The 26,153-nt window shown below is 36.8% G+C and overlaps 1 protein-coding gene across 1 annotated transcript in view; it reads right to left on the bottom strand.

The window, feature by feature from the left end:
- Nucleotides 1–266: 266 nt before the first annotated feature.
- Nucleotides 267–26,153, bottom strand: part of sema3ab (sema domain, immunoglobulin domain (Ig), short basic domain, secreted, (semaphorin) 3Ab) — a 44,926-nt gene continuing 19,039 nt past the window's right edge. The window contains exons 2-17 of the mRNA XM_032583983.1: nucleotides 16,605–16,765; nucleotides 16,141–16,203; nucleotides 14,058–14,177; nucleotides 12,403–12,493; nucleotides 11,569–11,688; nucleotides 9,491–9,633; nucleotides 7,858–7,972; nucleotides 7,692–7,761; nucleotides 7,396–7,540; nucleotides 7,070–7,289; nucleotides 6,873–6,964; nucleotides 6,734–6,775; nucleotides 5,974–6,131; nucleotides 5,047–5,114; nucleotides 4,027–4,172; nucleotides 267–3,701 (exon numbers count right to left, since the gene is read on the bottom strand). Of these exons, the coding sequence (XP_032439874.1) occupies nucleotides 3,147–3,701; nucleotides 4,027–4,172; nucleotides 5,047–5,114; nucleotides 5,974–6,131; nucleotides 6,734–6,775; nucleotides 6,873–6,964; nucleotides 7,070–7,289; nucleotides 7,396–7,540; nucleotides 7,692–7,761; nucleotides 7,858–7,972; nucleotides 9,491–9,633; nucleotides 11,569–11,688; nucleotides 12,403–12,493; nucleotides 14,058–14,177; nucleotides 16,141–16,203; nucleotides 16,605–16,765 (2,309 nt within the window). The 3' untranslated portion in view covers nucleotides 267–3,146. The remainder of the gene's footprint in view (nucleotides 3,702–4,026; nucleotides 4,173–5,046; nucleotides 5,115–5,973; nucleotides 6,132–6,733; nucleotides 6,776–6,872; nucleotides 6,965–7,069; nucleotides 7,290–7,395; nucleotides 7,541–7,691; nucleotides 7,762–7,857; nucleotides 7,973–9,490; nucleotides 9,634–11,568; nucleotides 11,689–12,402; nucleotides 12,494–14,057; nucleotides 14,178–16,140; nucleotides 16,204–16,604; nucleotides 16,766–26,153) is intronic.

Genomic DNA, 26,153 nt, shown 5'->3' with positions numbered 1-26,153 from the left:
GGGGCTATCACATAAAATTTACATTTTTGTCCACCCATCCATCCACTTTCTTACACCCTTACCCCATTGGGGCTGGGAGGGGTGCTGGTGCCCATCTCTAGCTGTCAATGGGAGAGAGGCACATTTTTGTTCATAACGTTAAATATATGGAAAGAATTAAATGCATGCTTTTGCAGGAATGAACTATTTCAATGGATGTAACATTTTCTGAGTTTGTTCAGTTTGGTTTCATTGACACAGAAAGGACAAGAATGGTATAAACGTCCTATAACTATCAAAACCAGATTTAATGAATGCAGCATTTCATGAAGAGACATTTATTACATCAGTAGAATACATCATGCCAAAAATCAGCAACAGCAGCACTTAATTTCCTCACTCCCACTGTTCATCCGACAGGCCCCATATATTTCCTCCTCATAATGATAATCTTATCACACGTGCATCCACCACTCTGCTGTTCAGCTTGTCTCATTCATTTTGAGACTAAAGATCTCCCAAGGTCGCTTCCAGCTGCTTCTCATCTTCTTTCCAAAAGTGGATGAAACTTGCACACAGTTGCAGTCATCTGACAGGGCAGTGTTTGTGCAAAGCGAAAATTATCATTGTCCATTATTAGATAAACTGGCATGTGGAGACTGGGGTCCATGGGGAAATCTTGTTGAGTTCCTGTTTATAACATGTACACTGTTTGGAGTACTAACAGAAGCAGGAAGGCATTTTTCAAATCGTTCCTATTGTGTACTACAGCATAAGCAAGAAACAGCTTAAAGGTGACAACATTAGACTAGTTTATCATCGCTATGGTAGAACAAGAACACTACACCAGTATTCACATGCACTACTACACAGTGGTATAGTTGATTCACATAGACCATAGTATTTATTTTTCACAGTTACATTCAGGTTTTGTGTTTGTGCACTGTTCAGTGATGGTTTTAGTCAATTTTATTCTTATGCTACATGCAGTGAATTTACTGTGTTACACTGCAATGTCTGCATAAAATATGGATGTGTTAAAAGTACATTACTGTCTACTGGCATATTGCCCAATGCATTTGATATTTAATGCATGTGATAACTAATAAAATACTTAAAATCTTCTACATGTGATGAAATTTATTTTTATTTTTACCTAAGTGGTCCAGTAACAGAAACAAGTTAGAAAAAAATGCCTGCTTATAATATATCACAATGTACAGAAATGTATAACAATAAATACGCATGGGTGTAGAAACAAAGCTGACTGACAGAATAATTAAATAAACATGGAAGAACTCTGCTCAGCATTTGGAAAGTGAGACAATGCGGCTTTCAAAATGCTAAAATTGGAACGATTCAGATGAAAAATAATAAAATGTCTTTGTCTAGGAAGCTTATCTAGGGCACGGACACACAAATACACATACAAGTACAAAACTTTCCTGTTTACAAATGTTCTGCAAACTATTTTTCATAAGTAGATTTCTACTTTGGGCGAGTAACACAAACTAGATAATTGAAATTCATTCCCTTTCTTGTGATGAGATTATTATAGAATACAGTATTTACACATGCTGACAGGAGTTGCATTGGAGAACCAATGATAACTGGATTTTCAGTTGCAGTTGTCAGGCATTTAACACTGACTCATTCAAAACTAATTGTTCATTGAATTGCTTCCGAAATCACCATGGAAAAGTATTTATACTCACTGAACCTTTCCACATTGCTATGCGACGTTACAAGTGTCAACATTCATCACCTTTGCACTTTTTGTAAGTAGAGCAGAATGAAAAAGTAGAAGGAAGAAGATACATGATTTTAATTTTGTTTAATAATGTAAACCTAAAAGATTTATCCTGCAATACATTTGATAGTATGATTTTATCTCATGCGTAGTGAAAGCTCCATGTATCAGCCATTTTTTATTTATTTATCTTTTTTTACTGGAGATTAAAATGATTTATTCAAGGTCCCCAGTCTTAACAATCATTGTACTGCATGTATGGACTCAATTTAAATACAATGGTTCTGTCAATGCCTCAGAGGTTTACTCAGAGGTAGAGAACATTAGCGCACAGACAGCATCATGAAGATGATTAAGGCAAAGTTAGAGTATGCAACATTTAATATGTCATTCAAAAATTTAGAGAGTATGGCACCAACTGCATAGCTAAAAAGACATGGCCGTCTGCACAAAGTAATAGGTCAAGGAAGAAGAGGGTGAATTAGTAAAGCAGCAAAGAGGCCAATGATATGTCTTAAGGAGCTGCACAGATAAGCAGCACATGGGAAAATATGTCAACAAGACAACTGGACATTTTTAGGCACATAACACACAAAATCTGGCATTTAAGGATTAATAGGGAAAAGATCTTGTAAGAAAGTTGTAAAAGAACTTCAATATTTCTTCCCTACACTGAAACATGGGAGCAAAATGATGTAGAGATATCTTTCCTGGAACAAAATCTGTTATATTAGAACTTGTATCTTTTTCCTTACACTTCAAATTATGCAGTACCATTTATTCATTAGAAGAATGCCTACTAAAATAAATTGATGTTTCTGATTATGAGATGACTAAATGTGAAAAACTTTAAGGAGTATAAATACTTTTGTAATGCACTTTAATTCTCATTGCATTTTTTGAACTGTGTAACTTGTTGATGTAATTAACTTGCAAGTTCATTTATTCTCATAAACAACGTCACCCGGTCTCATTGTTGTGTGAGGTAAAATACAGTATATAGTTTTAGTTATTTTAGGCATTTTGCAAACTTAGAAACATCACCTAACTACATTACAATGACCACATCTCGTTGTCAGTCATGTCTACAGGATGGGCACATTTGTCCATTGTTTTGTGCAGAGTGGCCCTACCGCTCTGCATTGTTCATGTCACAGAGGCCAGCAGAGATGATATGCTCCAATGGTCTTCGATGATACAACAGGATCCTTTTTTCCCCTCCTGTGGGCTGTAAACAAAACTGCCCACGCTTAGATCACACTAGTTTGCAGATAAGAGCAGCATTTATTTATTTATTTTTTCTTTTCTGTTCAGTGTGTGTAGGATATGTATGTTTCAAAGAACAAACAGTTTAAGGTATACAGAATATGATCTGGGAGTGATCTGAAGCATCGTGGTCAAAGTCAAACTGTATGGGTCAGACACTGCGAGGGGCCCGCTCCAGTTCGTGGGTCCTGCGGTTGCGACCCTTCTGTCTTTCTTGAAGGTGCTTCCACTTGGATGCCAGGCCTTGAGCATGCATGTTGCTGTGAGGGCCCGGTGCAGCCTTCTGCTGCTGCTGCTGCTGCTGCTGCTGCTGATGATGATGGTGTGTTTGCACTTTTTGGACATGGTGAGCTTTCTGTCGCTTGTGCTTTCTCTCTCTTTTCCAAACTTGATCACAGAAGTCATCAACACTATTCAGAGTTGGGTGATTGACTAAAGACAGAAAGTCCCTGTACCAAAGCTTCTGACTGGGAGTTTCTCTAGACAAAGAAAAGTCCTGAGCTGGGACAGTGGTAGCTGTATCTTCATCACGATGCAAAAGATCCTCCAGCCGCTCTGCGTCAATCACTTCAAGGTGAACTTTTAAAACCATCTGCATGAAGCCATGTTCCACTGCCTGGCACAGATAGATGCCTGAATCCTTCTTGTCAAGAGTGCGGATCAGAAGACCTTGTTCTGTTCGAACGAAACGCTCCTCTGACTTGATCTGAACAGTGAGAAAATTGGAAGTGATAAGAGACAGAGCGAATGAGAAACTTCGGAACATTAAAATGAGCTATTAACACTTATTGTAGCACAAGAATCTAATCGGCCATGCTGCTCATTGTTCTTTTTTAATTTCATAAACTGAATTTGATTTGAGTCAGCAGTGGTATTAAGCAATGATAAGATGTGTTTCTTAGTAATTTATTCAAACGTCTTCATATTATGGAATTATTTACCACTATTTATCTGCTCTGAAATCTCAGTGTCTCTGAGAAAATTAAAACAAGACAGAATGTTTAAGAATAAGATAAGCAAAGGATCCTTACTTCTTGTTTGCGGTCATCAGCGGAGCCCTGATACTGCCAGTATGTAGTGGCTCTTTGGGACTTGGGCACACATTCAAGGAAAGTGCTGCTATTTTCCACACCATAGACAGTTCTATCAAGGACGGTTGCCTGTCCGCTGAGTTCATCTGGTAAAAATAAAAAAAAAAGATTATCACTAGTTTTACAAATGTATTTGTTTTGGGAATTTTCTTGTAGATATCTCTGAATATGTTACTTGGAGAAAGTGACACAACAATAAAAACAACACACTTTGAGTTTTCTGACAGGAATAGTGTTACCATTTTAATGACAATATAAATTAATAATGCAAATAATTTAAATCTGATGACATTTTTATGACTGTTTATCAAGATAATTACTGAAAGTACAAAGAAAACCCCCCCTAATATACAGCAAGTTAAGTTGCTGCAAAACATCTATTGGCTTTGGAATGAATTGAACTGGAATTATTTTATTTCAGCATATAAATGATTTTCTTCAGAAAATGTGTGTCTGTCAGCGCAAAACATTTGATATATTTTCACGAGTTAATTTTGTGGTAATTTTATATTAAAAGATAAATTTACAGTTATTTCCTCTCTAATGTGTTTAGTTTTATATTTTGGCCAAAATTTGCAGTCAACAGTGTTGCAGATAACAGTTAATTGCCTATGTACTCTTAGGATTTAATGATTTTCTTCCTAAGTAAGAGAAGAAAATATATATATATAGTTGAGGCAATGAATATACAGTATTAAAGCAGAAAATGAATCTTGACTTTGAATCACAACATGTCGGCCTACTAAAGACCTCTGTAAAACTGTGGAGGCCTGAGGGAATCTTGACTATGCTAATTACTAGTCTCACATGAACCAGTGTTGATTTTCACACCACCAGAAAATGAAAAATACAGATAAAACACCAATCTGAGATTCCAGTTTTGGTTTTGTCAGGAAATAAAACCTCTGCTCATTAGAATTGCCAATGAATATCACAGTTAAATGTTTTCTTCTTAAGGACCTTGTTGCTGCAGATCTGAGCACTGGGTGAGTGGGTCTCCATTCCTGATATCTTGCCGTCTTGTTCTCCTGCAAAAACACAAGCATAAACAACTTCATGAGTCAGCAGAAACACCCACTTTGAAAGTGAGAGAGAGAGGGGTGTGCGTGTGTGGGGGTGTAGGCGTGTGTTTGAATGAGTTTTGGGTGTGCAGCGAAACTGCAGGCCAACATAAACAGATAAACAGCAGGCAACCCATGGCTTAGCTGAAATACTTTAATTACGGGGTGTGAATGATGGAATTTAACATAAATCAATCACTCCATGCTGTCATCTTTCTGGAGTACAGATGCTAAGGAAGATCTTGATTAGTATCAGACAGTACCTCCAGGATATTTTCTATACACAAATATGTGAAGCAGCTATGGAAACGCGTGAACTGGTGAGATCCGCCCATCTACTTTATATTGTTCTAAACCTGAGATTGTGTGAGGATGTTTTAGCTCCCATGTTGACCACAATGCCATAAAATTTCAAATGTTGGAGTCTAACTGTGGGAAAATCAAAAAAGAAAACAATCAAAAGGTTTACTTTCACTTTGTTTATGTTTGTACTGTTCTTGTTGATTTCAGAATGACAGCCATAAAAGTCCACAATTTTCTTTGCCAAACATAACATAGACACTCTCCTGAGAAGGAAGAGTTTCTTGCAAATGTAAAGAAATAATTACATTTGCGTCAATGATAGCATTACATCAGAATTGTGCAAAATCCCATTAACTTTTTTTCTGGAGATAGATCAACTAATAAGTACTATCAGCTTTTAAGTATCATATAGTCATAAAAAAATGTATCTTAATTTAACAACCATCTTTGAAATTTTGACTAGCCTCACTGCAGAAGATGTTCATGAGATGGTAAAATATAAATAAAAGTTTGTTTGTGCTACCTCTTTGCCATTGGGAAGTATCTGGAGCATTCTGTGCCATCCCATGCACAGTACGGGTCCCTCGCCAAGCAACATTCAGCACAGGCCTTTCCATAAACCTCACAACGGTGTAGAGGCATCTGAGACACACCGATGTCTGATCCAAGATAGAGTTGTTGCTATAAAGAGAAAGGAACCAGATGGTCAATGTTACATTACTCATGATTTGGAAAACTAAGTTCAGTGGGGGTTTTTTAGGGCAGGGGGAATGTTGTACATTTTTAATTGTAAAATATTTCATACATATTGTAATTATTATATACAGTATATAATATTGTGCAAATAAAGCCAAGTTCATGTGAGCAGTATAGTTTTTCAAGTAACAAAATCCTTGACTCAGGTCTTAAAAATGTCGGTCGACTATTTAGGGAGAATTGTTCTACCTGTCAATTAGTTGACTTGTTTTCATCTCCCTGTCATTTCAGCTTACAAGCTAACTGTCACTGGAAAGCCAGCAATTTAGGTTTGTTTATGTGATGACATGGGAGCTTATCTCAAAGTCTTTAAATAGTGGAAACAAAGTTCTCTTTGTTCTGTCTCTTTGCCCTGAGGCGTATTACCTCTGAGAAAAAACTTTACGGGCAGGTTTTTTAAAACAAACGTCATGCATAAACAGTCGTCAAAGGCCATTATTGCACAGGCCTTTCACGTTATTCTTTGTGAAAACAAAACTGCCCACACTTAGATCACATATATAAATATGATGAATAAAAATCTGTACCTGTTTTGTTGAAAGTTCCATGTCTGTAATTGCAACTGGTTCCTAAAAAATTAAAGAAGGAGAAGCAATAATTATACAGAGAGTGTTGATTCTATTGTTTCCAAAGAAGTGTTACCGGGTGACATGGAGAACAACTTACTCTGAATACAGTCATTTCTTCCAATAACACTTCTTCCAGGTCATGCCATGAATTTCTTGGGATGGCTACAACCTTCAGAACTGTTCCCATGTCTGAGAAGGCACAGAAAAAGTTCACATTTTTGACCCTGCTATCGTGACAGTGATTTATTTAGCTTTGCAGAGTTGTCTTAAAAATATATATATATTTTTTTTTACCTGTGCCGATGAACATAACATCATACAAGCCATCTTCAGCTTCCACCTTATCCACTACCATTTTAGTGAACTGGTAGTCTACATCTGTTTTGACTATTATTGGTTTATTATTAATTGGATAGACAGGATTAAACATGGCTGGGTGACTTCTGGCAAAAGTGACCACTTCGTCAGGAAGGTCCTTGGTTGTGTCAAATCCACCAAATGTTTTGCTAGGGCACTGAATTGAAAAAAAAAAACAAACCATAATATTAACTGTTAAAGGAACACAAATCAAAGGGAGTCCTGTTGGGCTCTAAGCTCGGTAAACAGAGCTACGGACTCACTGTGCCAGGCCGGGGGTAGGGTACACGTCCCTGAAAGGGGACCCACTGATAGCTGGGTCCGTCCCTATGAGCATATGGACCCAAGAAAGCTCTTCTTATGTCTGCCATGCTGTACATACACACCGCTGAACCTTTAAAGACATTGCTGTACAGAAAATAATAAATGAGGCAACTATAAGTAACAAATAAAACACGTGTTCATAAACCATAATAAATATAATTATATATGAATTTATATGCTGAATTTATGTTTATATATATATATAAAATCTCCTGTAAAAGACTTTGTGATCTACCTGGAAGTTGTAAATACTCCATAAATTACTGGGCTCTTGGGATCCTTAGTGCTTATGAGAAAGACGTCCTCTAAAATGAAAACAAAGGCGAAAACAGATTACAGATTTTCTGCACCAAAACAAATATTGGTTCTTCTTATTCATACAATAAGAAGAAATCACTCACGTAGTTCATCAAAATGTGTGTCTATCCCATTACTGCCTGGCACAGAGCAAATCAGTCGGGCTTTCAAGAAAGTTGTCCACTTATTTACTAGGCTCCTGTGGCCCCCAAGGTCATTCTAAAAGATAGATTACATGTTATATTTCAGATAAGTGGTTTATATTTAACATCTTTTTTAAAAAAGAAATGTTTTGAACAAACTAACTTTCTTCATCTGCATAAAACATAAAATGTAAATGGAGCTGACAAAATGTAAAGCTTGTGTTATTTAAATTCTCCACAGAACACCAAAACAAGAACATAATGAAGAATGTGTTATCTTCAATTAAGCCTATTGACTGGCATGTACAGTTAATATCATTGTGCTGTTTTATACATGCTTACTTTTGAAGGTAAATTCTATACAGACTTAGATGGAAAGAGTTGGAAAAGTTAAGTCTTGCCATTGTAACTTCGCTTTAAAAAAAAAACTGTTTAGAAATTTACTTTAAATGTCTGGTATTGTAGCCTTTGTCAAGTTATAAAATATTGCATTAATTGGTAACACAAGATGCAAGAGACTGTTTAAAAGCTTTGTTATTGTTTCAAATTAGGAAAACCCTGTCCTACAAGCTCTCTTGCAGAAAATTGTGACCACTCAATGCAAGAAGGCTACTCAAAATTTGAAATGTTTTTTCTTAAATACAATATAATTACATTATAAATCCTGAAGAAAAATCCAAATTAGTAAAACTGTTTTTATAAAATCTTATTATCGTTAAATGTCCACAAAATTGTGATCGATGAATAATAAATCTCCAATAAAAATTAAACTTAGTGTCAAACTCCAGTAGAAGTAAATATGGTCCATAAAGCATATGGTAAATCGATTCATCTTGGAGGATTTGAAGCTTCATTCTTAAATTCTGTTTTAGTGACAAAAAGCTTTTTAGGTGTTTTAGAGTTAGAAGACTAGCATACTCTCACACTTCAGTGAGCAGTGTTTGTTTCCTTAAAGCAGCACGCAAACATAAATTTACATTGCGCTCTCTCATACAAACACATTCCATGTAAGCTGATTTATAGCAGCAAATTAAAATGTGTGCAAATGTGCATGGGTTCAAATTATTACCACAACTCGCATAATGAAAGGATTGTCTTCTGCTGAGGACAGCAGATTCCAAACATTCTTGGTGATCAGGCTGTTATAAAGAAAGGCTGATCTGCAATAAGCAGGGGTTTAAGGCTGGACATCAGATCTGAAATAAACTGATTTTGAAGGATGTGGACCATGAAATCTGACACTTGAGCTCAGAGGGAGCAGAGTCAGAACTGGGGCGGCATTGCTGCCATCACAGCCTATCACATTCCGGTGACATTTCAACTCTCTCTCGGGTTTCAGTTTCTCTCTTTAGAGGTGATTGCACAACATACAACACAACCTAATCTTTTTATGCTGAAAATAATTACAGATCCTGAAAGTTACCAATATGGAAAGCAAGTCATTTAACAGTCAAGGGTTTTTTTTAGACCCCAAAGCTGTTTCTCAAGCTGATGTGGAGATTGTGGTTCTGTCTTTGTTAAAAGTGGTATTTTCTTTTTACTTTTCCTGTTTGATGACCTGCCTTAATGTATACATGCTTATGTCCATACTTACTTTGCAGAGCTGTCCAATGCGAGCATATGTGGCTTTTCCAGCATGTTCTCCATCCATAGCATTCTCTCTAAAGAACAGGTAGATTTTGTCGTCCTCTGGATTGTCATTTTCTGGGATCAGATGGACACCTACAAATCTAGGATCTAGAAGAGACAAATTAGTGTCAAAGATGTATTCACTTAATATTTTATAAAAAGTCCATACATAGGCCTATGGCCACAGGAAGCTAAAGGAACAGACGTTCTCTCAGTTTTGAAAGTGGGGATGCACACTTGTGTTTCTTTCTGCTCAGTCTAATCACTCTCTAAAGTCTTATAAATGTATATAGTTGCTCTCAGTTCTCATTCTACTTTTCAAATTAGCACAAAATAGATATTTGAAATAGGATTTATATTTATATATGATTTAGCCCCACCCTTCTTCACCTGAGAGTTCACTTCAGCTAACTATTCAGATTAAGTCACTTCAACTGAACATAGTCTTTGTGTAGGACAGGTAATAGTCATGGACAGAAAAAGTTAAATAATTAGAATATTAGTGATCTATTAAAATTTTATAACAGGGGTTGAGGGTTAGTCTTTTTCTCTAATCAAGCAAAGTAGAACCATTTTCGGCAATGAAGGTTAGGTCTGCAGATGGCGCAAAAGGGGGGAATTTGCAAGAGTGCTGCCTACCAGTGGCATGCAAACTTCATCACTTGTAGAAACATATCAGAGACTATTTTTGATCTAATTCCATCTGTAAAATGTTTAAATAGTTTATTAATCACTTATTAAAAACTGTTTAGGTGGATGGTAATGTAGTTAAAGTGCCGTGTCACTACTTGCATCCAGCTCACATTTGCCAGGACTGATGTTCTGTATTTTTCAAAGCTTACTTCCTCATTTAACAACATAATCATGTACTCATGCACATACTTATGATGTATCAGACAGGAAGGGTGGAACAGATGAAGCAGAAAGCAAATATCATAAAAAGCCAGGCAAAGAAAAAACTAGAGCATATATCCTCCACTGCTCAGATTACCCCTTGAGACTTAAATTTATAATGACAACTACAGAACTCAGACATGTGCCTCTGGGCTGCATGGTGTCTGGAATAATAAAAAGAAATTGTATTAAAACTGAAACGTGGAGAGGCTGAAACAATAAATATTATTCTTCATTCTTTGTGTACGAAAGGCAGTATTTTGAGTCACATGGAGACAGGCTGGTGCTCCTCAGCTAGAACGAGTCAGGTAAACTAATGAAATACTCACCGACTTTCAATACTCTATGCTTACCTGTTGAAATTCCAGACTTTTGTGAAGTAAAAAAATTACCATAAGTCCATTTAGAAATTTCTTTTCATATTCTTTCATATATCATGTACACTTTAACTGTAAAACAACTCAATCTATAAGGTTAGGGAGCATCTTCCATAAACAGAATCTGCCAACAGGATATTGTTTAGTTTCTTTGTCTGTTCAGGAGTATGGCCGCACAATATAGCTAACCAAAACATTGGCATATGTCATATTAATTCAAAACTATTGCTTGGAATTGTGTAATTGTTAATTCATTCACAGTATCATAAAATTAACTTTTTCCATATCAAAAATAAATTGAGCCTGTTGGACTGGAGTCTCAGTCCATTAGATGCACACACTTAACACACATTACAGCCCAAGATTCCTAAGCTCGCAGTGAATGTTGGAAGCAAAGGCACAAAATGTGAGGATTTAGGATAATGTAGATTTATTCCAACTTTGTTTTTTTAATAGAAATTTAGATAGTAACATAGAAATACAAATTTAAAACTTGAGTAGTTTTATTTCCTGTTTATATTACAACTATGTATCTCCATGAATTCAGACAAAAGTTCACCTACAAAGAAAATTTTAACAAAGATTTAAAGACAATGAGCAAGAAGTGGTTTCCTCATGCTTAACACAGACGATATGATGATGTGTAGCATGATATGGAAGTATGAATTGGTGAACAGGCAAGTTAACCCTCAAAATGCTAGCTATTCTTCAAGGTAGTTTGTTCACACTGAAGCTAAGAGACAAATCAAGGCAGACGGTCCTCCAAACCTACCATTTAGCCACCTGGAGTCGTGTTGCTCTGTTCTGATAGGATGATGTTTGCCAAGAGTGCGAAAGATGGCAAAGTCCCGCCCCATGAAGTCGGCTGATGTTCCAGCATACAGCTCCCCATCTGAGAGAGAGAGGATTGATTAGTGTTAACACAGTAACGTGAGACTGAGGCCGCCTGCTTTTCCCCGTGGGTTCTGTTCAGAAATCTGAGGAATTGAGCGGGGGCTTAGCAGCAAAGGTAGATTTCACGTCCATGGAAAACAAAGACATAACAAACATCAGGAGTGTGAAATCGACATTAAAACAGAAGGCAGGGCAGAGAAAGGAGGTGAGGACAGGATGAATGGATGGTGGGTCAGATGCTGGGGGAGAGAACAGAAGTGTGAGACAAGGGGAGTACATAATAATGCTGGAGAGAAAAAAGGAAGAGGAGATAAGGGGTGATGGGCTGGAAAATAGCCATCTGCTTGGGTAAATGAGGTGGTATAACACAATATGATCACACATAATTGGGGGTAAAGAGAAATACCATGCTCATACACCCCTGCTTTATTTGCCAGAAAATGGGAGGAGGGAGAATTAGAGCAAAATAGACCCAGTACCATTCACCACACATGTGCACCATTTAAATGTTGTAGATTCAGACTGAAATAAAGTTTACAGTCCTGCCAATGAGAGGTTCTATGTGTGTAAATACAAAGCAGCAAAGGATGTTCCTGTTCTGCTATTTACATTGACGTCACACGCTGTGTACCCACTGAAATGAAAGAGCAAGGCACAGGGCTTCACGGGGATTTATTGCACACATGCACTCCATATCTTTCCATAAACTCACCAATTAGCATTGAAGCGGTGAGGAGCTTAGGGTCATAGGGACTCTTCCCTCTGCCATTTTCAACATGGGGCGCCAGTCTGAAAACACCATCCTGTATACACATGAAGACAGGAAATCAGTGAGGTATTATAGCATACTATCAAACACAGACAGTGAACATGGCTTCTTGCCCATATAGATTCCACACACAAAACAAGAGCTCCAGTAGAAACAGAGTTTTCTCCAGTTGCTGTCAACACTTCATGACACATAAAGTAGCAGTTTTTTAAATTTTTTTGTGAAATCTTTGTAGAGGGTTTTAACATGAATTTTTCTTTTTCTTTACAGATTTGAGCTCAAATATTGAGTAATATAATGTTTGATATTTGCTTTTATGAAACATTTCCTTGCATATGCACTGAAGGCAGCTAAATGTGTTGTCTATAGTGTGCTGTCTTCAGACCTCTTGAACTTGTTACAAACATGTTACAAACACAAGCTTCAATTGATGTTTATGTGACAGACCATCATAAAACAGTACATAGCTATGAAAAAAGGAAAACAACAACATCTTAATTAAAAAAAAAACTGAATAGTATAACGTGCATTTGTATTCAGCTCCTTTAGTCAATATTTTGTAGAACCACCTTTCACTGCAATTACAGCAGCAATATTTTATGAAGATATAGCTACCACTTTTGTACAATGTAGTTAAAAAAATACTTCAAGCTCAGACTGGATGGAAAGCGTCTTAAGCTTTAGATTTTCAATTAGAAAATCTGACATTTGACTAGAGAATTTCAACACACTGAATTTACTTTAAACTTTTCCTTCATAAGTTGAAAGGTGGACCTCCTCCTCAGCATCTAGTCTGTTTCAACCTATAGCAGGTTTACTTACAGTATTGTCCTGTATTTAGTTCCACCCATAAACCAATCAGATTATCTCCCCTTGCTGAGGAAAAGTAACCCCACAGAGTGATGTTTCCACCACCATGTTTCATATGAAGATGGCTGACATTTTCAGTTATGGTTTCAACTGAACAGAGTTGGTTGCAATCCAGAGGTTCACCTTTGCACAGCATTACATATGATGAAAAGGGTCAGTGATTATGTGTTCAACTCTACACACAGTTTGAAGGGAAACTACCAGCAGCATAATGCCATTGAACAGAATCGAAGACAACATTTCTAACCACTGTTGCTCAGTGACCTCAACACTAATGAATTGCGTTTCTACTTTATGATCCACGCAGAGTTGATGGCTTTTCTCAGGGACATTTCCTTCCCCTAATGGTCTGTAAATCGCCACCCAATTAGAGGAAAACTCACATTTATAGGTCTGGCATTTGGAGGAGAGGAGAGTAATTCTCATTTCTCAAATTTAAATGAGCAGTATGCACAGACTTTCATGTAAACATACACTGTCCAACATCGCAGTAGTTCACCAGAGAAATGAACTGATATGTGGTGTTTAATGTTCTTCTAAGCTTTTTTCATATTTTATTGAACCAAACCTGTTTATATTTATTTGTTACAACATCTCCATGTAAACATGACCAAAAAGAATCTGAAATACTGACAACTAGTTAAAACATAAAGCCTGTCTAGTCTTTTCCTGTGTGTATTGTTGTGTGTGGCAGCAGATATGGACAAGAACAGAAATCTAAGCTGTACCTCTGGTTTCTTGCCCACCTCCAGGTAGGAGCATACAGGGTGGAAGGCTCCTGTCCCACAAACATAGAAATGGCTCTGGTTGAAAGGTTGCAGCACTTTGATGAAATGTGCACACTCTCTCTGATTAGAGAAAGACATAGAGCAAACAAAAATGTTTCACAGTAATTATTGTGTTGCAGTTTCTGAACAGTTTAATGTGTTGGGTTTCAAATTGAACATAAATTACAGTAAGTTTAAATTTATTCAGACAAAGTCAATTTTTCTCTTTAACTTCTCTTAAGTGATTCAAGCAACAGGACATTTACACTTTTGTCTACTTTTCTCATAGTTTTTTTCTGTTTTGTCTTCCGTTTGTTTTACAATAGTCTTGCAGCTGTAAATATAAAGTGAATTACTGCTGGGATTTCAGAGGAATGCCTCCTGAAATCTGAAGTTTTATTATGTGTTGAACTTTATCTTTAAAACCAGCTGCTGCTGTTGTACATATATTTGCATGACAATCTTGTTCATAACTTAATCATACATACAGTAGTACAGTAATGTGTACCACCTTATATTCATTGGTATTTTTTCATTAAATAATTTTAATATTTCAGTTATGCTTGCATTTCAACTATGTTTCTGAATGTCAAACATCCATCAATCTTCTTTTGTTCCTCACTACATTGTAGAAATGTTTGTTTTAGACTATAATGGGATATTTATGGATACCCTTTCCTTTTCTCTCCCCCTCACTCTCATCTAGCTCTATAAAAGACAACCATCCCTCAGGGTGCCTCCTTATACATTTCAAATTGTTTACAGAAAACACACAGAAGACTTCCCTGCCCTTCTGCTCCCCAGCACAGGCAGGCGAACTGACCGCCGAAGGCACTTGCCCTATTCTAGTGAAAAAATCTAAGCCACAAACAGCATCAATATGATCTTACATCCAAGCTTTTTGCCGGAGGGCCTTTGAAAGATGGGGGAAAAAATACTACTTCAAGGAAAGCAGATTCAAAACAGTAAGTGTATTTACATTGGGTTTCTGAAAACTGTGAGACCTTTTTACCAAGAGCCATGGGACTGTGACGTATTATGTGGTTTTTAAATTCCATGGTTTTTCATTTCTCTTTTTATTTTATTTAATCTGAAAATTACAACCTTATTGTGAGGTTTGCAATGTGTTGAAAATTATTAACATTATGAAATAAATTGACAGAAATTCCAGTAACAGAGAATAATCTACAGTCGCTCTTAAATGCAAACCACTTCAAATCTCTAAACACAACTATGAATTGAAAAACACGACAATATTAACTATGTAGAATTTCAACTTAAGAAAACACAGCAACATTAACAAAACAGAGGAGGTAGGGCTCAGTATGAAACATGAGACATTGATGTTTGGGTGATGGAATATTTTCTGGTATTTGCTCTGTCTTTGTTCAGATAGGCAGGAAGACAGTGACAGCGCTATGTACTGCCCAAAGCTTCGTTGTATGTCCCGACTCAAAATAGTCATGGATAGCGGTAGCTACATTTGTATCACCTGCAAAATTCATATTATCAACAAATAGTGCCTAAGCCAGAATAATTTCTGGTTCTAAAGCCAAATGTAGTGTTGTCCAATCAGCACTCTCTTAGGTTTCCTGCTGGTACCTACCTCTTCCTTTTGTTGTGTTTTTTTTTTATTTGTAGTTGTGCTTAATTAATTAATATTTTTGTGTATTTGAATATGTTGTGCCTTCCTTTAATTTGTGGTTGTGTTTATTGAAGTGTTGATGTGGTTTGGATTTCAAGGCCGCCATATTCTAGTAGAAACTACAAAAACAAACAAAAAAGGAAACCAAAGAAACAAAGAAATATAAAGGTTTGACTTCCAGATTCTTATAGTTTAATTAAGGATCTCAGTGATGACTCTACATCTTAAGTAGGCTTATCGTAATTTAGCTATGTGTAAGACAGATTTTCAACAGACAAGGAGAAATGATCGAAAACAGAAAAAATTGAAAGTCTGGGTTTTGGTGAAAGTCATAAAATAGATATTCATAGGTTTCCGTGAAAAGAATCCACGTGATAGCTGGATGCCTTTAGTTCTTACCAGGAGATCTTTCCCTGCCCACTTGCATTCATCTCTTCTAGTGGGAGAAGCAGTCCAGGGGATCTGGAACACAAACATAGTTTCTGCTGAAGACAGAAAAGCATTTCCCTGCACTTGGAATCATTATTTTGTGTTAGTGATTTACAGCTTGTGTGCATGGAAGTGTGTTTATGAGACTTGAAGGGGTCACAAAGCAGTCTGTTCTCCACTTTGTTTCAATTTACGACATGATTCACCCAGGTGTGCAGAGTGCAGCTAACATGTCTGGAACAGTGCCTGACTGCGTGAGACAGCCCTCATCTGAAATATACATGAAGCACTTTTTCTTTAGATTCAGAGATAAGAATCCTAAGATACCTGAAGCCAGCACTCTGGTTCGAGACAAATGGTCTGGTCAGAAACGGATTTAAAGTCAGAAATAAAATGAACTGGCAAGTGCATGGGCTCCAAATCACATGCTTTACCTGTGCTTTGTCTTTGCTTATGTTGAGGAGGTTAAAAGAAAAGATGTGATCCTTGGCTCCCACCAGGAGCCTTCCTTTCTCCTCATCCAACAAGAGAGTGTGGTAACCCGAACTGTTAGCTAGGCCTTCAAATGTCACAAGATTGTTGGTCTCCAACATCTCTGTGGAGGGAAAAATAAGATCAGTATGCTACAATGATAACAAACTAAACAAAACATCACAATAAGATGAGGAAAGTCAAAACTCACTGAATTTAAAGGAATCCTAAGAACATCTTGAACACAGTGGGGTTTTGTTTACACATAAAACATACCAGATGCAAATGTGACACAATACATATACGCTAAACCTTCTGTCTTGAGAAAATGAATTTTGCAGGCATGCTGCTGCTCTTCTCATAAGTTTATTTTAACAAAAAATAATACTAGAAAATGCGCACACAAGCCAAGTTGAAAGATAGGGAGAGTCTGCCAAGTAAATGTGGATTCAACAGGTACAGCCAGGACTAGAAGCCAAAAAGCAGACTGTCTACATGGAGATGTAACTGTAATAGGAGCTGCCAGGCAGAAGTACACAGACTAACAGGGGGATATTGTGTAACTCTTCTAATCTTCAGATCAAATGGCAATATTTTCCTTAAGTACATCAGTTATTAGGACACTTTATAATACTCTTCAGCTAACTTTTTGGTACTTAATTTTATTCTTTAGTGTCTCCCCAAAAGACATCAAGACTTGCCTAACATCTTTAATTCAATTACTGACCCAGACGTCACATCTGAGACAGGGATTGTGATACTGTTTAATGTAACATTTAAAGGCACACAAAGACACACACAATATACGTTTTTTTCTTGACAATTCGTTCTCGCCAATAAAGTAATCCCAGAGTAGAACTCTTCCCTTCAACTGGCCACCACCCCAAAACTGCAGAAAGTTCTGGAAGCACTGTAAAAAAAAAATCCTTCCTCCAGCATCCTCTACATTTATCTCTTTATTTCTTAGTAAGAAAAGAAGGAACAAACAGAATCACTCATAAATGTTTTAGAAGAGAATGCCCTCTACTCTGAAGTATGTCAGAGCCCGAGAGACAGACGGACAAGATGAAGAAAAATTGACGTAAGAGATAAAAACCATCACAGAAGAGAGAGCGTCACACTGACTACTTTACTTATTTAACAGTTTGTCCATTCTGATAAGCATTTTTCAGATAAAAAGTCAGCAGTGTCAGTTTATAGACTTGAAATAAAACAAAAATTATTTAGCTTATGTGTTTTATTTATTTTCCAATTCTTGGGAAACTGAAAAAAGGATAGAATAATATTGAGAATTTACAATAACAATATTAATGCGTTTTAAACTTATTTAAAATTTTGATTTTTACAGAAGCTTTAAGAATATTCGAGAATAATTACTTAAAAGAAAAACCCTAATATTGTGTTTTCATTGTCTGTGGTAGCAGCAGCCAGTTGCTTTTGTACCTGCTCTCCAGTGTGGCATTTTTCTTCATACCAGTGAGATGCCTCACCTGAACGGAATACTTCAGTTTCCTACGAAAACATTTATGTTGGACAGAATTCAGGACTTTTACCTTCCTATTCCAACTAATACATTCACTGTTTGGATTCTGTCAACTAAAAGATCTGCTTGTTATCTTTCAATTTCATTGTCTGATTTATACAGACACACCCAGTTTTATAAGCATCTAAGTTCAGTAAAATAAAAAGGTACCACTGTCAGTAAAAAAAAAAAAGGTTGCAATTGGGAATAACCTGATACAAAAATGTATAGTTAATTTTACAAAAAATAATTTCATTTCACTTTTTTATTAAATAGAACTTATAAAATAGAACAATCAACAGAATTGTGAATGAACTATCCAGCAAATTAAACAACTAACTAACCAATAAAAAAGTGTATTTAATGAATACACCAACAAACAAACATACCAATGTCAAACAAAAATAAATTACTAAACCTAAAAATATACAACTAACCAACAGAGTAACAAAACATAAAAATAAAAATAACATTAAAAATCAACTACCACCCTGCCCATTGCCTTCCTACGCAATTCCACCTGATTCTCATCTTCTTCAGTGTTCCGTCTTCGCTTTCTACAATTGAGAGGGATTTCTCTGGTTGAATTTGAAACAGGCCAATCAGTGAACAGAAAATTAAGTTGTGAATGAAGACATTCATGTTATAATTGTAGTTTGCCATGGTTATAGTTTGGCAATGGCAAACTATAGTGGAAATGGATGAAGTCATTCTGTCCATGTTGGCCACACTCCCAAATACTGAACTAACATTAACAGCCGTCTTGTTTCTTTGCAGTGCAGGCATCTTCAGTTAAACTTTGCAGCATTGCATACATCATGAATACATCAGTCTATTCATTATTAATCAAATGTTAGTGATTAAGAGTCTATCTCTCCAGCATGCAATCGTTTCTCAATAGCTGAGGGTTCACACATATGTTCACCACAAACGAAGCAAATCATACGGTCTGGTTTATACCAGGTTAATCAACTACCCATCCAAATTACTAACAATCTAAAAACACAGCAAACATCTAAAAAAACAGAAAAAAATACAACCATATACATAAAAATAAAACAAACAGTAAAACAGCAGATAAATTAAAATAGACCTACCAATTAAAAGTGGCAAACAATAAAAAAAATGGATACACAATTAAATTATTAATCAACAATCAGACAAGCTAAAAAACTGGAAAAAATCAGCAGCAGGGCAACTGTTTCCAAAAAGGAAACATAGAAGAAAACCTAAATATCTAACCAAAAACAATCCATACATCCATCTATTCATCATCAGTGTAGAAATGGGTGTCACAGAATAATCATTGCGAAAAGCTAATACTGTATCTCATATTTAAAAATCTCATTTCAAAGCAGCAAGTAGTGGCTAGATTTGGGCTTTAGATAGAAAGTCCAAGAAATGTGGTGTATCCTAATCACTGTGTATGTGTAGATTAACTTAGTTTTCCATTCTTTTGTGACCAGTATACAGTTTGTTGTAGTCTAATTGCTGATTTCTTCAAGACATATTTCTTTTCTACTTGCATGTAAATCCTTTTTAAATAGCTCTACGGGTGGGGAGGGAAACAGTTTCATTAGTTATTTTGGTTTACATAAACAAATCTCTTCTTTTTATATAACTGCTCCCATTTTATGGTACTCTGAAGGAGTAATGTTGATTTTACAGTAGCCTTTCTGCAACTTTGACTAAGAAAAGACAGAGAACACCTGAAAACACATATTCAAATTAAACAACACATTGATTGATGTAAGGAAAAAATTTTCACACAATGGTTGTGCTTATCAAGTTCTTGTATAAAAGAGCAGAGGACCACATCATCATTTCCACTCTCTTTACACACCTCACTGGTTTTTTGCAAAATTATCCAAGGGAGAAGTGTCCATGGCAACAAACCATTCAACAGAGACTACAGCTAAGTTATTAGAACCCAATCAGCCAGAGACAGATACACTTTGGGAATTGTGTGTGGAAGTGTGTAATGTATGTTTATCAAGTTGACTGGTTGTGTGTTACAGGAAAAAAAAAATAGGATGTTCCCATGTCGCTCTACAGGTAGTGGCCTATACATGTCTCAACCAGTGTCCCCTCTGGATAAATGTATCAGATGGGTATTCATGCATAAAGAAGCATTTATTTAGCTGCTGTTTAAGCTGCAACTTCAAAACCAAGAGCCTGAATTTATGATCCTACACAAAACTTGTTTTGGTTGAGTTTTTGTTTCAACAGTTTCACAATACCAAATAGGAAGAAATGACATTTCAAGCAGGTGGATGTGTAAATGAGTGGCTTCTAAAATGTGTCCAGTGCACTCCTGCAAACTGTTCTGTTACACCCCATAATTGAAATAAAAAACATGTGCAACTATTCATGCAACTGCACATATTGTGTCTCTTAATACTTTTTTCTCAAGGAAGAAACATAAAGTTATTAGTAAATAGTAAAACCAATATTTAATCAACATTCCTCTTTTATTCAGAGTGAGACAAAGAGGAGTCAGAAATAGAAAGCAAGAGACAAAGAGAAAGCACAATAAGGGGGCAGATGGAATGGATGCAAAGAACCAACATTCCCTTGAGAGACTGGTATAAATAAAATCTTTTACCCTACATTCTTCCTGTCTTTCTCTATTCTGCTTTCTCTGGAGGGCACAGGGAATGTTATCTAAGTGCTTTGTAAGACACAGACAATGTAGTTTTGAATATAATTCCTGAGCTATAATGTAAAATAAGCACTCTTTTTAACACTATTTGCATACATTGTAAATTTAGTACATTAAGATTTGTAAAGGATGAAGTAATAAGAAATAAATTTCATTATTTTTCTAAGACTTTTTTTTGACAGGAAGGTTATTTATACGTATAAAGTTATCCATAAGTACATTAATATGCATTAGCAGGCCTTCAGACAAAATTATTCAACATAATAACTGACTAAGCCATCTACAAAGCCATGGCCTTGGGGCAACACATGGAGTAAGAAATGATTTTGATTAAACCTTTAGACATTTTGGAGGATCTTGGATATAAGCAGTTATTGCCAGTTTCAGCTCAAATCAAAGGTGTCCAAGCGCACTACAACATGATAAAGAGCAAAAATAAAAAACATTTCATTGAGTTATTTTACAGACTCTGCAGCCACAGATTCCCTAATACCTCAGGGAAAACACCACAAAGCGTCAGTGAGGTCATTTAATCCTTGTCAGCTAAGAAAGCAAACAAACTTCTTTTCTGAAACAATGCAAACCGCTCTTGCTTTATTGCACATTTTTCAAATGTTATCCAACATCCCAACAGCAATATTCAACAGTAATTTAGTATCATAATGCTTTCAATTAAATTCTTGTAAAGATTTCTACATGTTTTGAAACCATCTTTTAAGCTGTGTAATACTATTAACTGAATTATTAATAATGTATAATAGCTTACTTTTACATCATAAACCATAAAATGATTTTTTTAGTTAAGTGTTGCTATTTTTTCTTCGTCCTTTTTTACATGTCTCACATTATACATTCACTTCTGAGCCAATATCCTTTGGCAGTCATGATTGTGTAAGCATTCTTAAACAGGCTGAAACTATCTTCTCACTGTACAGTATTCATGATTTTAATCAGAACTGGCATAAAGACTGATCTGAAAGTCTCCGGCCGTAACTCTAAAGCAAAAACCAGGATACTGTGAAGCAAATGCTCACCATGTTTTCAGATTATTAGGGCAACATCTGGGGAACACAAGAGAGTGAGTACACCTCACAAATCTCAAGAAGAGTATTGTTTTATCTCTCAGACTACTGTACACACCTAGAGAAACCCAACTCTGCTATGGTATTTCCAATGCGCATTTAGGGTATTTTTGGAAAACTTCTACATTCCCCAGTTCTGGTCAAGGGTTATTTTATACTTCAGTGAAAACAAAGAACAAAAAATGCCTTACTGTTGCAGAGGAATGTGGTTTTCATTCTCAGTTCATTGCTCTTTTTGCCCTCTGGTATTTAAGAGCAAGACTGTGTGCTTTTTGATGCAAGTTCTGAGCTCTGCTTGACTAAAGATGTTTAAGTGATGGAGGGGAAAGAAGAAAAGTGCTCTTTTGGCAGAACAACCACAACCTACAAACTCAAGTGTCGCTCTTGACAGCTAACAACATGTGCTTTCGTTCTTGTGACCCACAAACCTCAAAACTATAAATCCCTCTTTGCTCCCCTCAAAGGACCAATTCATCTGCAGGGTGTGAGTACACCTCAGAAGTAATATATGCCCAAGCATAACATACAATACATTAAACCTGTTTGATTCTGCAGTTCACTTTTAGTCCCCAGCTCCCTACTTACACATCCTCATTATCACCAGTTGTTGATACAGTTGGACTTTATGTTGTATTCATGTAGTACCATTATTTCTCATCCTGCATATTAGACCCCTTATTTCTAAAGATCAGTTGTAATCCATGAACTCAACAATTACATGTCTCGCAGCAGGGGATGGTACAATTGTATGTAGATTGCTGTTGGTAGGGTTCACTTCTATGTTGTGTTCAGAGGAGCGAAGACTCTGGAAGTGAGAAATTTGCAGATTTTTACTCTCTCTCACACACAGCACTCAAGCACACACATAGTCTCAACTTCAAATATGTTCCCGGTATTCTCCATGACCTGTAGAGGTCAGAGCTCCTTCACCTTTCCATCCCATGTGTGACTGATCAAATGCTGCTCCCTAAGAACTTGACATCCTCTCACCCAGGTGAATACTCTGACTTTTGTATGAGTAATGTTGATTTGCTTCTCACTGATGGAACAAAAATTATAAGCATGATATGAACAACTTGTGATCAACTGACTTCATGTGATTTTTAATGTGATTACCAGATTAATCGAAATACTAGACTACCATTCAAACCAGATTTGCACCAGATTGGACACATGAACATTATAGAAAGGAAGGAAAAAGCATGAAGTAGTATTTGTCCATCCATATTTCTTCTGGTTTTGTTTTATTGTTACAATGAAAATTTTCTGATCAAGCATATTTGAATATCTAACAAAGATAATCTAAGTAAATACTATATGCTGGTCTTCACTGATTATTTCATTTATTTTGGGAAAAAAAGCTGCCCAAACCAGCCTTAATTTAAATAAAAATGTGATTACCTCACATTAAGTGTTGAATCAAACCTGATCACATGAAGCTGATTACAGGATTTCATAAGTAAGACATGCCCAGAGTAAAAAACAAACAAAAAAAAGAACTAAGGAGAAGCGTAACTGGCTACAAAATTTCATGAGCACCAACTGTTCTAGGCAGTCTACACTTCTCATGAATTTAACAACCACAACGAGTCAAGCTATGCATGGTGAGCACCACTGATGAATAGTACTGGATAGAAAATCACTTGTTACCTGCTATTTCTTGCTACGCACACCAGCAGATGTATTTAGTAATAACTGGTCTGCTTCAGAATGAGCATCAAATTGTCACAAACATTGTAGAGCCTTTATTTCTTGTCCAACTTCTATAAAATATGGCTTAAATTAAACTGGAAAAAATTGCCAATACTTTGATACGTAAAATGTGTAATCTCCCTTGATATAAATCAATAAACAGTTTGGTGTCTGTCAGTTTTGTCAAGATGCAAGAGAAGACTAAGAGAAATTCATTTTTGTGTTGGACAATTAATTTAATTTTACATACTGGTGTGGAAAATACCACAGCTTCGCTGGACTTCGCCTTGTAGGCTTGTCTGAACCGTGATTGGCTGGTCTGCCTGTCAATCATGGTCGACAACAACCTATCAGAGCCTTAATGGGTGGGAATGTTCTAGAAGGGGGCAGAACACGTTTTTCATATAGTTTTTGCAGTAGTTCAGTAGTTGTAGCAACTGTATTATCAGAAAGGAGTTCTAAGTTCGATATTTTCTGATTACTGGTTTGTTTTGCTGCATCAAGAATTGTAAGTTGAATGATAATAAAGGGACGCCACATCTTTGATCGGATGCCTGCAGTTTTTTTCAGATACACCAAGCCCTTCAGTTCAATTGTGGTCCTTCGAGCCGGATTTGGGAAATGCTGCAGGACATGGCGACAAGCACTCCAGTTAGAGAAGAAGAACCCAAAATGCAGCCCGTGGTAAGACCCAGACGAACTGCACGTCCACGAAGCTATACGGCAGATTATACACTGGATCAGCCTGTGCATCAGCCTGCTTCTGGAGCACAGATGCTCTTATCTGATATCAGCGATTCAGATGCGGAAGATCATTGCAGTGCACCCATTAGCCAGCAACCTAGTCCTAACCATTGGAGAATGATGGATCAGTGGGAGGATGCTGATGAAGCTGAGAGAGAAAAGGAGTGTTTACAGAAAGAAAATCAGTGCCAACGTGAAGCTATTTTGGAGCTCACAAGAGATAGAGACGATCTATATCACAGTAACAATGAGATGAGGAGGGAATTGCAGGAGTTGCGACAAACAGCAGCACAGCTGTCCACAGTCCTGGAGACGTTGAAGGTGATGGAACACAAAATGGAGAAACTCACAGCAAGCGAGGCTGAAGATAACTCTTTTGCACCCGCAGCCCATAATGTATACACCACAGCATTTCCTGTCCCAAAGCCAAGGATTCGCACACTACAGAAAGAGAGGGAAGACGTAGAGCATTATTCACTTTCAGCAAGTATAAGAGACGAGTCTACTGGCCCTCACGAAGAGACTGGCCCTCACGAAGAGAAGCGTGTGCATCATTCAGATCGAGGCTACAGGTATGGAAATAAAATATGCGAAGAGAGTGTGTCGGAAAGCCTATCAGCAGCTCCAGTTCCTTCGCCACGAAGTTCAGCGAAAATGAGAACCTTTACACCTCCAGTGCCAGCTCCGAGAAGGTCAGTCACATCCCGAATCTCCAGATTAGAGCACCCAGATTCTTCTGCTTCTGCTCTGTTTGAAAGAGAAGATCATTATGATTCTAGAAGGATCCAAAGCTCACATTCAGCACCTAAACACGGAAGTACATATAATGGTCCTGCTCCAACTATACCCTATTTTGTGCATCCAGACCCACGTGAGTTCTCCAGGCTTAGGATTGCTCTTGATAACATTCTGCCAGCAGGTGCTTCTGAACATTTTAAATATCAGGTCCTAACAGATCATCTCAAGTTAGAAGAAGCTCTCCTGATAGCAGATTCATTTTGCAACTCTCCACATCCTTTCACCGACACAATGGATGCCCTGTTCATGCAGTTTGGCCAGCCACATCAGCTTGTGTTAAGGAATCATGGCTATTTTTGATGGTTTAATATAAGTTAAGCTAATGCCATGTGTGTTTAAGTAGACCAACATTCCTTTGGACAAAAGCAGATGCAAGCAGGAGTTCACAGATAAACATTCTTTTGGCAAGGCTGTAATTTAGACCAGCCATAAAACACAAAGCTCTTGAAAGGTTTTAAATTAGGAGGCCATAAAGAATATCTTCCCCGGCTCGCAGGTCAGAGGTCGGGGGTGTCTCAGGAGTTCAGAGTTGCATCTGGAGTGGATCAACTTAGGAATCTTGGAAACACTGAGGTTTAATTTCTGATACACCTTTTAATATTAATAGCAATAGTGTGTTAGATAAAAGTATATTACCCAAGATACAAATACTAATCTAGTAAATGGAAATGTATTTGAAAATGTACTAACTATGACAATATTGGAACCCAAAAGGGAATGGTTTGAATGTTATGTTTTACAGGTTGAAAAAGACTTCTATCTCATTATTGTTTGTGATAAGGTAAAGATTCAAATCTTTGGAGAAGCTGACTGCAGAGGAGCAAGATAGGTTTTGTGAAAATAACTTATAACTTTAATAACTAGAATGACTCTTGATATTTGTCATTAAAACTCAGGGGAAGGTCTAAGTATTTTCCAAGGTAGCTCTTGGTTGGTCAAAAACAGAGGTACGCCCTATTTGCATATATTAGCAAAGAGAAACGCCTTCACTAGAAAAGGGAATGCTCAATAA

Source organism: Xiphophorus hellerii, chromosome 2 (assembly GCF_003331165.1).
Source record: "Xiphophorus hellerii strain 12219 chromosome 2, Xiphophorus_hellerii-4.1, whole genome shotgun sequence".
Classification (NCBI taxonomy): Eukaryota; Metazoa; Chordata; class Actinopteri; order Cyprinodontiformes; family Poeciliidae; genus Xiphophorus; species Xiphophorus hellerii.
The sequence above is the reverse complement of the archived record's forward strand: the minus strand, read 5'-3'. Positions and strand labels throughout refer to the sequence as shown.